The following is a 13,243-nucleotide window of genomic DNA, read 5'->3' as shown; positions in this document are numbered from 1 at the left end:
CTTTGGACAGGTCAATAAATAGAGCTGCACAACTCTGCTTATTATCTAAAATACTCGCCACATCATTCACCACTTTCATTGTGGCAGTGATGGTGCTGTGTTGCTTTCTGACTGATGTTTAGACCGGATGTCATTTGTACATAAAAACACCTTTACCTGCTCACTCACTAGGCTTTCAAGAACCTTAGCCAGAACTGATCATTTAGAGATGGGCCTATAATTATTTAATAAAGTGGCCTCCCCACCTTTTAGTAGAGGCAGGACAAACGCTGACTTCCACAATTTTGGAATTGTGTTTGTATATTACTTTTCACTTTCAAAGCCCTCAACAACCTTGCCCCCCCTACGTCTGTGACCTCAACAAACGACACACCCCCACCCATCGCCTCAGGTCAGCTGAAGCTAACCTACTACAGCCCATCAGGACAAAGCTCCGGACCTGGGGTGACAGGGCCTTTGCTGCAGCCTCCCCCACACTCTGGAACCTCCTCCCCAGCCACGTCAGATCCGCCAACACTCTCACATCATTCAAACAATCCCTCAAAACTCACCTTTTCACTCTTGCCTTCAACTCCTAATCAACTAACCCCTCGCCCTGATTCCACCTAAGATATGTTTGAGGTCTTATCAAGAGTGTCCCAATCGTTTAGTTAATCTCCTTTTGACAAATGTATCAGAACAAACAATCAGATATCCTTTATTAGTTCCGCAGCGAGGAGAATTCACAGCAAAAGTGAACATGCGTTCGTATCTTGTTCCCAATTATTTAAGAAAACATATTCAAGGCATCGTTAAAACTTGTATCCCTTTTGTAAGACCCTATCTATAAATGTAAAGACTGGATTTCCTCTTTGAGTTTAGGGGTGTAAAAGAAACCATTTGACCCTTGCAATTTCAGCTGTGTAGAATATAACTTCACACTGGTAAAAAAATACACAAGTATTGTTTAGGCTGCAACAGATCTGATACAGATTTGAAAATAGTGTGACGTCAGTGACGAGGAGCTCCGCCTATATGGCCAACTCTCCACCAATCAGGGGAATGAGAGGTTGCCGTGGCATGGTAACAGCATGGTTGTCACTACCTGATCTGCCGCCCTGCCCTATCTGCAGTGCACATGTGCGAGATGGTCCGCCATATTGGACAACTCCGTACGGCAACCCAAGTAGGACAACATTGACACAGTGGCTTTTGGCAAAGCTCAAAAAGAAAATGAGAGAGAGATGAGTTATTGTTATTACAACGTGACTTCACTATTATTTAACAACTCTTTTTATTGGGTTCTTTTATTTGGGGTTAAGTACATTGTCAGAATAAGTGAGAAATGACTTTAACTTCTGTTAGACAGCTATATGCCATACATTTTTGCATACATTCACAGTAAATATTTATTCAGTATGATAGCTGTCAGATGTCTATGAGGTTACTTACAGTGGCGGTGGGAGCCGCGAAGGCCAAGCTGAAGAGCAGAGGCAGCGTGCAGACTTCCTGTCTGGGCAGGATGTAGGGCAGAGACAGACTGCGGTCATTACAGCTGTACCCAGAATGCACCGGCTGGAAAATATCCGTCAGCTCCAGGAAGTAGAGACTGACAACAGAAGAGGCCAGGATGGGGAGCTGCAGCAAAGAAACAAGAATAGAATAAAATAGTTTTAAAAGTCTTCATTTTTACATCAAAAGACAATCGTAGGACAATGAGTTAATGTTGTCAATGTGATGGAAATATCAATGAGCAGAGACACAGAAGCTGGAGACCGAGGACAAAGGGAAACAGAAAATGAACAAAACAAGCAAATTCAAGGGTGCAGACACATTGTACACATCTATTCTGAAGCATCAATTATTATCCTAAACAGGGCAAGCAATACAAAAAAATGTATCTAAAGATGAGTCATTCTGAAGGCTCCTCAAATCCCAGTCAATATCAAGCTGAAGACGGAGGTGTATCATCACTGCCTCCTTTTGTATATCAGCTATGGGAGGACAATGAATCTATTCAAATAAATGCTTATTCTAATAGATAAGAAAAACCTTATATAAAAATACTTGAGAATCAATATAATACATTCCTAAAACACATTACTTGCTACCAGGAATTTCCAAAGGAATTTTGTTTTAAATGTTATCTCAAAACATAGATATTCCCACTACAAAGCCATTGGAAACTGAAAAGCTAAGGTACATTTAGTAAAGGCTGAACTAGATGATGCCAGATTTCTTAAATGAAAACAGAATATGGACCTGGGTTACCCTGGTTACAGCTTTTATACACAAAGAACTGTGCTTGTGTACTGAATTTATTTTTGTGTGGAAAATAAAGAAACAATGCATTGAAACATTTCATATTTCCAAGGTGATTATAAAATCCTTCTTCTTTAGCTTTTAAAATCACTTTAATAGTTGTTCTTGCTGCTGGGTTGGTGTGTTTTCTCCGAGTCCCAGGGTCAGATCCATGGGTTGGAAATTATTGTTTTTCTATTACTAGATTTGCCAAAGTCAGACATTTGCCATATAATTCATCTGCATTAGGGTGGTCCTCAAAATTGAAAGTTGAAAGTCTAAGCTCCAACCCCCAGAATTCATTCTAGTCAAGAAAACTCTCCTGGCGAATTTTCTCCTCAATCTGACAACATTTACCCCTCCCTCATCAACCTTGAAGTTTAGCCTCAGTTGCAGCACCGTGCTGCTGGTGTGCACCCCAGCTTGATGAGGGGGAGGGGGGGTACATGTTGTCAGATTGAGGAGAAAATTCGCCAGGAGAGTTTTCTTGATTATCATAACAAATTCCGGTGGTTTGAGCTTAAAATAAATAAATTCGAAAATGTACATGGCACTAAGGACCAAAGGATTAAAGTTGCAGTAAATAGGGCTTTGGTATATTCAATGACGTTATTACAGTTTGTTAAAATGTACTCCAGGGTTACTGTTTGTAACTTCAACCAGCCGATAGAAGCCGCTCAGTGCACTGATTGCTTTTATATCACCATCTCACAGCTGGGTTAAAGGCTAAATGTGTTGTCCTTTGTTACTTTATGTGAAGACTGTTTTCACATGTTAATGTAGAACTTGGACAATATAACTAGAATTTATTACTATGCCATGATATTTGAAGTCCTTGACTAATACAGTTAAATGGAATCACACATGGCAGGGCTATTTTAAACTATGCTATGAGTTTTAACTAATGTTTTAACTAATGCTGTAAACGTGTGCCTTGTCTGTATTAATATTGAATTAACTTAACAAAAAAAAACTCAATCTGAAGAAGGGAGAAAGGTTTCTCAGTTTGTGCCATACATCTGAATTGAACACATGGACGTACCAAAAGGATTTATTAAATCACAAGTTTTGTCATGATCTTAGTTTTGGTTTCCTGTTTTATTTTGAAATGCCTTTTCTCCTTGTGTCTTGTCTTGTTTTACTTCCTGTCTTTGTGATTGGCTGGCTGTGTTCACTTGTTGCCTTAGTGTTTCATCCAGCCTTCTCCTGTGTCTTGTATTTGTCATTAGTCTTGTGGGTATATATACACCTGTCTCATAGAAGGTTTCTAATTCCTCTAACTCCCCTCCCCTCCACGACTCCCCTCCTCAACTCCTATCCTCGTGTCTTAGTCCCGCCCACAGGAGATGCGAGTGGAGGACTCGAGGAGGGGAACCGAGGAGAGAGGAGGGGAAGCAGCAGGCGGTTAGAGAAATGAGAACTCCTCTCCTCTGAGCGGTCATTTTAAAGAGACGTCCATTAATGATGACAGGAGGCACAGCAGCCCTCTGTCTGATGGACAGATGTGTTCATGACCACTTATATATTTACTTTGATTCATTCACAGTGCGGTATAATGAGACAATAACAGGCTACAGATGCGGACACACACATATTTAAATATATATAATTTCAGAAACAGACAAGTATGAGAGCACTTGGCAAGTATTAAAAGTAAGCAGAGGACACCAACCCAACTGATACCTGTCTGTCCGCCACACACACACACACACACACACACACACACACACACACACACACACACACACACACACACACACACACACACACACACACACACACACACACACACACACACACACACACACCACACACACACACACACACACACACACACACACACACACACACACACACACCACACACACACACACACACACACACACACACACACACACACACACACACACACACACACACACACACACACACACACACACACATCACACCCCACACACACACACACACACACACACACACCACACACACACACACACACACACACACACACACACACACACACACACACACACACACACACACACACACACACACACACACACACACACACACACACACACACACACACACACACACACACACACACACACACCACACACACACACACACACACACACACACACACACACACACACACACACACACACACACACAAAAATATTACCATGATTTCACAATATTTAGCTGTAATAGTTTACAATAAATTACTGTTTTACCACTTTACAGTCTTTACCTGTAATGTTCACAATATCACACTGTAATTTAGAATTTCACAGTGAAATCAATACAGGCACAGTTAATTACTGTGAATGTACAGGATCAATGATTACCAGGATTTCACAACATGTTACTGTATTATTTCATAGTAAAATACTGTATTCAGACCATCCTCTGTGATAACACAACACATTAAGTGATGTTCTTGCTTTTATCGCTCTTGCTTGGCTTTAAATACTAATTTATTTCTTTGGTGCAGGTTTTACTTAAATTGAAAGGGGCACCGCTGCATGTGCCTTAAAATAAATGAGGCAACATATAAATCTATGTAAAATTGAAATGGTTGTCTTGGCTTATTGTTTTCAGGTGCTTCCTGGGCATTAACCCTGAGACGGGCTCGAAAGCCAAAAAGAGGCATGGCAATTTAAACCCCCATGTCAGCACATTCTTCAGAAAAATTGTTGACTTTGAGTAGATGTCTGTGTAGACATGTGTTAAGTGCTCCCCTCCTTGTTTTCTGTCTCCCTGGCTCCGCCTCTGCCCAGGTGCACCTGGTCTGCCCCTGGCTCCGCCTCTGCCCAGGTGCACCTGGTCTGCCCCTGGCTCCGCCTCTGCCCAGGTGCACCTGGTCTGCCCCTGGCTCCGCCTCTGCCCAGGTGCACCTGGTCTGCCCCTGGCTCCGCCTCTGCCCAGGTGTTCGAAATTCCACTCAGCCGTGTGTATATATAAAGAGAAGCTGGAGGAGAAGGATGTCTCGCCTATCCTAACGCCGGAGACACTGTGCTTGGAATACCTCTTTGCCATTCTGAGCTGTAGGCCATATTTTTGCAGATGTGTTTATGTTTAGCCTGGAGGACCTGGTAGTCCAGTTTTTGCGGCTTTATTTTGTTTCCCATAGGGTTTATATTTGATTTTTGGTTAGGCGGGGGAGTTCTGGGTCCTACGGCCCATGGTGTGGCTGGCTCGGGTTCCCTCCTTCTGTTTGTTCCTTTTGGCCAGTCCTCCAGACCTCTTTTTGTTTCCCATTTCGCTTGTGTGAGCAAACGGCTGATTATCAATAAATGCTCGTTACCAAGTACCGGTTATTGCGTGTATTCTTTCATGTTGCGGGTCTCAGTACAAGCCACTACCGCGGATTAGAGGTTGGGGCCGTAACAACATTTCCAAGACACTGTAAAATGTACTTTGCACTTCAATGGAGTAATACAAAGTTAAAATGGGCATTTTCTTTGTTGATTGAGCTGATTGAATTATGGTACAATCCCAGTCAAATTTACAATATATTATCGTATTATTTAGATTTGTATATTTACAGTAAATTACTGGCTACTGTGTTGCATTACTTCTACAGTAATAGTGTGAACATACAGGTAATTACTGTAATTTATGTACAGCAAGGTACCATAATACCACAGCTCTGTACTGCTATATCACAGTAATTCCATGGGCATGGCAACTGTAAAGTCACAGTATTTAGTTGTACTTTTATTCTAATTAACTGTAAAATATATACAGTCAATTACTGTGAAATATTTACAGTCAATTACTGTGAAATCCATGCAACTATTAGCCAGTATTTTACTGTAATTTTACAGCCAAACATTTTACAGTGCACCTATACACTGTACCACACACACCTGCACACTGTACCACACACACTGTACCACATACACCTACACACTGTACCACACACACACACTGTACCACACACACACACCTACACACTGTACCACACACACACCTACGCACTGTACCACACACACCTACACACTGTACCACACACACACCTACACACTGTACCACACACACACACACCTACACACTGTACCACACACACAGACACCTACACACTGTACCACACACACACACCTACACACTGTACCACACACACACCTACACACTGTACCACACACACACCTACATACTGTACCACACACACACACCTACACACTGCACCACACACACCTACGCACTGTACCACACACACACACACACCTACACACTGTACCACACACACCTACAGCTCCTAAAGCATAATCAGGCTACAGCCATTGTGTATTTTATTATGTGAAGCACGAAATGGTCTTAGAAAAATATTGACTCTTTGTTTGTAGATATCTACTAAACTACAGCAAATAAAGAGAGTAGGCCTGTTATACTGAGTGATATATATTTTACACACTGCTCTGCTTTCTGCACGGACCTCACAGCTGTTCTCTCTGTAAACATCGCGTCGCGATGAAAGCAGTTACTAAAATAATATCCATGGGATGCATGCAGAGCTGTCATTGGCTGAGATCAGTCCGGCTGTGCGTCACGCCTCTTTGAAACATCACTGTTGCCGGAAATACATCCGCGGAGGACCCATCAGTGTATCCTCGGTTATAGCTCCTCCAGAGAGCCTCCTCGATCCTCGGTCCTCGAAGTGCATTTAGAGAAATGAGATGTCCTTCAACATGGCGCGCTGAAATCCATTTCCGGGTCACTACCGGAGGACCGAGGAGTCGAGGAGTCGAGGAGTCGAGGAGGGGGAATTAGAGAAATGAGAAACCTTCATAGTGTTCTCTGTCAGTTCATCATCAAGTTTCCCTGGTTGGGTTCAGTCTGTCGCAGTGCTATTTCCTGTCTGTATTATTCTGGATTTTCTTCATCCGCTCTCATGTTTCCTCCAAGTCTTCCCAGTTTGTTACTCGTATGTTTTTCTACTTTTGTTTTACCTTGCCTGCTCTTTCATTTGTATTGGTACGGCCTTTAACAATCTTTTAACTTTAACTTTTTGTTTAGGCTTTTATAACTGCCTCCTCTTGCTTTCTGCTTTTGGGTCCTGACTTCCTTCCCCGTGACAAGTATGGAGCCAGCCTTGGGTCAGTTAAATCAAGTGTGATGGTAACTTCAGATCTCTTGTGCTGCTCTTTCACATTAAAAGCATTCCTAGTGTTGCTCTTTGGCTTGACTTTCATTGCGACACAGCTGCCCCAGGAGCAAACCAAACAAATACAGATATTGAAGACTATTCTTATTCTATTTAAAATGATGGATATCAGGTTATTTTGGGTTTGAATACACCTGATTGACATACCAACATAATGACATTAATAGTAAAGTGATTACCGTTAGCAGCTGGTCCAATGTGTAATCCTCACCTTACATTAGTAACATCAGAGCAGCGACACCAACCATAATGAATCTGTCCCTCTTGAAGGTAAGCCCACCATAGTCTCAGAGTCCTGTGGGAAACTCTGAGTATTTCATGTTCCTTTTATTGCTCTTCCAGCAAGATTACAAATTGCATAATGATGTAGCTTCTCTAAACGTGGGTTGGAAGCTGCATCCTCGTGAATACATCTCTGCTGTTAAAATGATCAATTACATGATCTGCCTTTTCTCCTGAGGCGCACACATTTCTCACTCAAATTAGTTACATAAAGACCTGTTTCCACAGCCTGCAAACCAGGATTACCAAGCAGGGTTGCTAGAAGTTTGTCAAGATCCTAGGAATACACATTTACCAATTACTTTCTTTTGATTGCATGCAGTGGCGGCTGGTGCATTTGTCTCCAGGGGGTGCTCTACCAAAATGAAGGCAAACTTATACACAAACTCAAAACATATGTCATATTACAACGCAGGGCTAGCTCAAAGGCACACAGCACTTGATACAGTCTATTATTTTAGTGCCTGTTTTTGTCAACATCCTTATTATGCTTACAGATCCCTATCCTGTACCCTCATTGGACAGCTGTGTTTACTTTCCATGGCTAGTCGCATAGCATCATCCATGTGGACTCTAGTTTGTTCATGCTTTTTAGTTTTTTCTGATATGTGCTTTAAGTCACTCACATCTGTCTGGATCCATGCTGGGTCTGGTCCATAGACTGGTCTGATCCTGACGTTTTAATGAGGAAAAAACACTAGGAGCATGAATGACAAAATACTTAAAGAAGACGTGGCTCGAAGTTCTGCTTGGGAGTATTCCTGGATAGATAATGCTGGTGTTTGTCACAAGGAACGAAACGAACTGGCACAGGACAAAGGGAGACGAGGACAATAAATACACAAGGTAATGGGGAACAGGTGGAGACAATCAGGGGCGTGGTCGACAATCACAGGAGTAGGAGACACACAAGGAAAGGAGGTCAGAGTATCTGAAACGAGAGGGAAGGTTACTATTCAAAAATAAAGGGGAAAGTCACAAGACAAAGACAAAAACACTTGACCAAACTTAACATAATTTGCTGAACAAAACGTGCATTTATCAACAGGTTCGTTTTCCACAGACCTTATTTCAAGCTGTTTTCCAAAATCCTATGGAGAAATCCTGTTGCTTTTTTGTCGAGGGAACCAGCAGCTTACTTCCGGGTAAATACGTCATCCTTGCACCAGTCTATTGACTCTCGTTATAAGTGGTGCATGCGCAGTCCGCACCTCTTCAATGCAACAGATAGGAGCAGCTCGGGGCGCACCAAATTGCGCCCCGAGCAGCTGTTGACACCACCAACAACTAGGAGGCAGCAGGAGCGCCAGAGTGAGTGATTGACGTTTGAATGAGAGAGAGTGTAAACAAAACTAGATAGTGAATATGGAGAAGGAACATGATGTTTAATCACTTTAAGAAACACCCTTTGAGACGAGGACACTGGAGGGAAAGAGCTCGGACCTGATCAGCCGGACACAGGCAGGAGTTAAGGACAGAGGAAGGACGGAGGTATGTGCTCTTTTTCAAGGAGCTGGTTTAGCAAGAAGGCTACCTGTAGCAACACCAGTGCTGTATGTTGCTTCCCCTGCCTCCCTTTTAACCTCTTCAGCCCCAAGCCTGTTTTTCAGGTCTCAGGCTCGAAAATGACATTCCCAGAACAAATGACCATATCTTCCCTTCTAAAAGGGGAAAATTAATAATCTTTTTTCTCAAAGTAATGATAAACCTGTGAGTTGGATTTAGAAAAGTCAGAATCAATATAGATGTTTTTTATTTTAAAGAAAATTCAGATTGAACATAGTAAAAAACCGTGAATTATAGTGTCCGTCCAAACGTTATTTTTTACTTGTAGTGAAAACCACCCTTGGATGATTGATGCAAAACAAGTGACATTTGACCTTTTTAGAGAGGTTTAGCAAAAAAAACCTCCACCTCTGAGGTGATTTAGGTGGAAATGGGCGTTTTTGCCATTTCTCTGGAACCCATGATCTCTTTTGAACCGTTAGAGCCAATATTATCGAAGGGGAATTTCCACATACACACCAACGTTACCATTGAGAAGTGGGGGCTATGCGCACGCAGTTTGCCTAAAGCGAAACCTTCTTACGCTCTGAAATCTGAAAACTTAAAACTAGGTTTATTGCTGATGGATTATCAGAAATCATTTCAAAGGGACACAGACACATTGGATTAACCTATGGATTAACCTTCAGCAGCGTTTTTATCATTTGAATGCCATTGAAGACCACTTTTGATCAGACAACAACGAAGGTAAGACATATTGCCGTGTTTGCTACCTAATGCCACGTGTTGTGATGTCTGTTTTTGTTTCTCATTTCGCGAGTTCTTATCATGGAGTGATGATATAGATACTAGGGGTGTAACGGTACACGTACCCGTACCGAAATTATTCGGTACGGGCCCTTCGGTTCGGTACAGGTGTGTACCGAAGTGTACCGAAGTGTACCGAACGAATATAACGTTAAACGTAAACAATTGAGAACGTGAATAACTTTTTGGAAGTAATCTCAGGTGCTGCGTCGCAGCATTCAGAGTAATTTGCTCACATTGGATTCAACGCGTCATAGAGCGAGCAAGTCATTTCATTGGATGAGAGGCATAATATGAGAGCTGGTCAGAGGGATGCGTTCAAATGTAGTCAGTAATTTGAGGAACTATCAAAAATTAATGGCGAACGCAGATAAAGTTGAGCTCGAAAATCCTCCAGCATCATTGAAGTCTCCGGTTTGGGAACATTTTGGTTTCACAGTTACGTACAAGGATGACGGACAAAGACAGGTGGACCGAACCAAAGCTGTTTGTCGGCATTGTTCAACTAAAATTGGTTACGCGGCTGGCAATACATCAAACTTGCACACTCTTGAAAAGGCATCACCCGAACGTGAATATCACCGGTACCAAAAGAAAAAAGACTGAAGTGCAAACCCAACTCCCGCTAGCATGTAAGCCTCCACCACTCGCAGAGAGTTCAGACCGAGCCAAAGCTATTACAAACGCCAAATATCCTTATGTTGCCATGTTAGCAAAGCGCTACCTGGCTGTATCTGCTACCTCTGTTCCTAGCGAGAGGGTTTTTTCCACATCAGGAGACATTGTTAGTGCCAGCAGATCTGCCCTTTCGGCAAGCAATGTGGACAAGTTCATCTTTCTTTAAAAAAACATGAAAATACAATGACAAGCAAGTCCTAATGTCAAGCTGGCTGCTCAGGTACTAGTACAGTTCAAATACAGATTATTTCAGTTCATCGAAATGCTCCACCTTAATGTTCATTTTATTATATTTTGTATTTATTTGAGTGAATATTCACAGTTTAATAATAATTAAAAACCCAAAACTAATAGTTTATGTTTTGTGAGTACTAGTACAGTAAAGTTCAAATACAGATTATTTCAGTTCATCGAAATGCTGCACCTTAATGTTTATTTTATTATATTTTGTATTTATTTGAGTGAATACATTATTCACAGTTTAATAATAATAATAAAAAAATATATATATATGTTTTGTTTTGTGAAAAAAATTCTGCTGTACCGAAAACGTACCGAACCGAACCGTGACCAAAAAACCGAGGTACGTACCGAACCGAAATGTTTGTGAACCGTTACACCCCTAATAGATACCTATCGATTCTGTTTACTCTCACGATGCTAGTCAATGGGTTGGATTTGCATTTACGATAAGTAATAAAGGTTTAATGAGTGAGTTATGTGCTAACGGCGTTAGCATTTTTTTCGCTCAGGGCTAATTCAGAGAATCAGCGTTAGTCTTGTGTTTTTTTTTGCTAAAAATTGTTCATATTATCAGTTAGCTGAGTGTCCTCCCGTCACATGGATATGAAACATTCATAGTTTATTAAATATTAAGAAACCCTCAGACGCTGTTTCCTGAAGATGATGTGTTTTTTGGGGTTCAACAGGTTAACAGTTTGCAGGAGGCAGGTACTTGCTTTCAAGCAGAACAGGGCAAACAAACTTAGAGGAGTGTTTACGTGTTCGGTGTAATGACGTACAACGTCCTCCACAACTTCTGTAGTCCTATTCAGCGACTTGTTAACAACCATCGTTTTTCAGACACGTAAACTCTTCAGAAATCACCAGTGGGGTCACTGCTGATGGATTTAATGTCGTAGAACTAAACGTGATCCGTCTCTTCAATTTGTGTCAACCATAGACCTTATTTCCAGCTATTTTCCAAAATCCTATGGAGAAATCCCATTGACTCTGAGACGAGGGAACCGTTAGTGGTAAAATGCTGACTCACTTCCGGGTTTTAGGACTCGTCACCGCACCACTCTATTGGCAAAGATGTATGCGCCCCAAGCAGGAAACAAGTGACTTATCAGTAACTTTAGACATCGTAAAACAATTGTTATCGATATTGTGGGCCATAAACTAAAGTGTTGGACCAATATTGACCTGATAACATTACAAGATTACATTAGGGGTAGTTGATCAGTTATCACAAATGAGTCTTTTCTTTTGTAAAAGGCCTCCTTTACTTTGGTTTTACTCACCGCAGAGGCAGGCAAATTCAACTGCCACCCGCCAAATTTCAAACCCTGTGGCAATCCATCCCATAGTTGTCACAAATTTCACTCGAAACCATAAATGTCAAGTCAGTCAGTAAGTCAGTCGTCACCAAAGTCTCTTTACCCATTTATCCATTCAAGTGTTCAAGAGATTTCTGTGTGGACTAAATTGATGGACCCAGACACCCAGATGAAGGAGGCCAGCAGGCGCTTGGTGAGAGGGTTTGTGCTGATTGCACACAGGACAGGCGTTCACAAACTCCCGGGTGTCAGCTTCCAGCGTGGCCCACCAGAACCGTTGCAGGACCATCCCTCGGGTACGTTGAATCACAGGGTGGCAGGAAAGTCTAGAGCTGTGAGCCCACTGAAGCACCTCAGCCCTCAAAACTTGAGGCACAAACAACCGGTTGGGAGAACAAAAACTAGGACCGGGTTGGTCCACCAAAGCGGTTTTAACCCTCTCCTCAATCTCCCAAGCCAGGACGCCGATCACTCGAGGAGCAGTGAGAATAGTGTCCGGGATACCGCAGGTGTCTCGCCCCCCCGAACTGCCGGGACAGGGCGTCGGCCGGGCGGTAGGAGAGAAAAAAGTTAAACCGGGTGAAAAATAATGACCACCTGGCTTGCCGGGAATTAAGTATTTGTGCCAACCTGATATATTCCAGGTTCTTGTGGTCGATCTAAACCTGAAATGGTAGTTCTGTCCCCTCAAGCCAGTGGAGCCACTCCTCCAACGCCAACTTGACAGCTAGAAGCTCCCGGTTCGCCACGTCATAGTTTCTCTCCGCCGGACTCAATCTTCTCGAAAAGAAAGCACAGGGATGGAGCTTCTGGTTTTTACCAGAACGTTGCAACAGGATGGCCCCCACCCCTACGTCAGAGGCATCCACCTCCACCACCAACTGTCCAGCGGGGTCTGGTATTTGTAGGATAGGAGCTGACGTAAACCGGCCCATGAGGATCTGAAAAGCCTCCTCGG

General features: G+C 42.5%; 1 protein-coding gene across 1 annotated transcript in view; it reads right to left on the bottom strand.

The window, feature by feature from the left end:
* The window catches only part of LOC117541601 (phospholipid phosphatase-related protein type 4-like), a 102,495-nt gene that overhangs the window by 75,046 nt on the left and 14,206 nt on the right, over window positions 1-13,243 (bottom strand). The window contains exon 2 of the mRNA XM_034208816.1: window positions 1,432-1,617. Coding sequence (XP_034064707.1) covers window positions 1,432-1,617 — 186 coding nt within the window. The remainder of the gene's footprint in view (window positions 1-1,431; window positions 1,618-13,243) is intronic.

The sequence above is a fragment of the Gymnodraco acuticeps genome, unplaced genomic scaffold (genome assembly GCF_902827175.1).
Source record: "Gymnodraco acuticeps unplaced genomic scaffold, fGymAcu1.1, whole genome shotgun sequence".
Taxonomy (NCBI): Eukaryota; Metazoa; Chordata; class Actinopteri; order Perciformes; family Bathydraconidae; genus Gymnodraco; species Gymnodraco acuticeps.
This window is presented reverse-complemented; position numbering and strand designations above follow the sequence as displayed.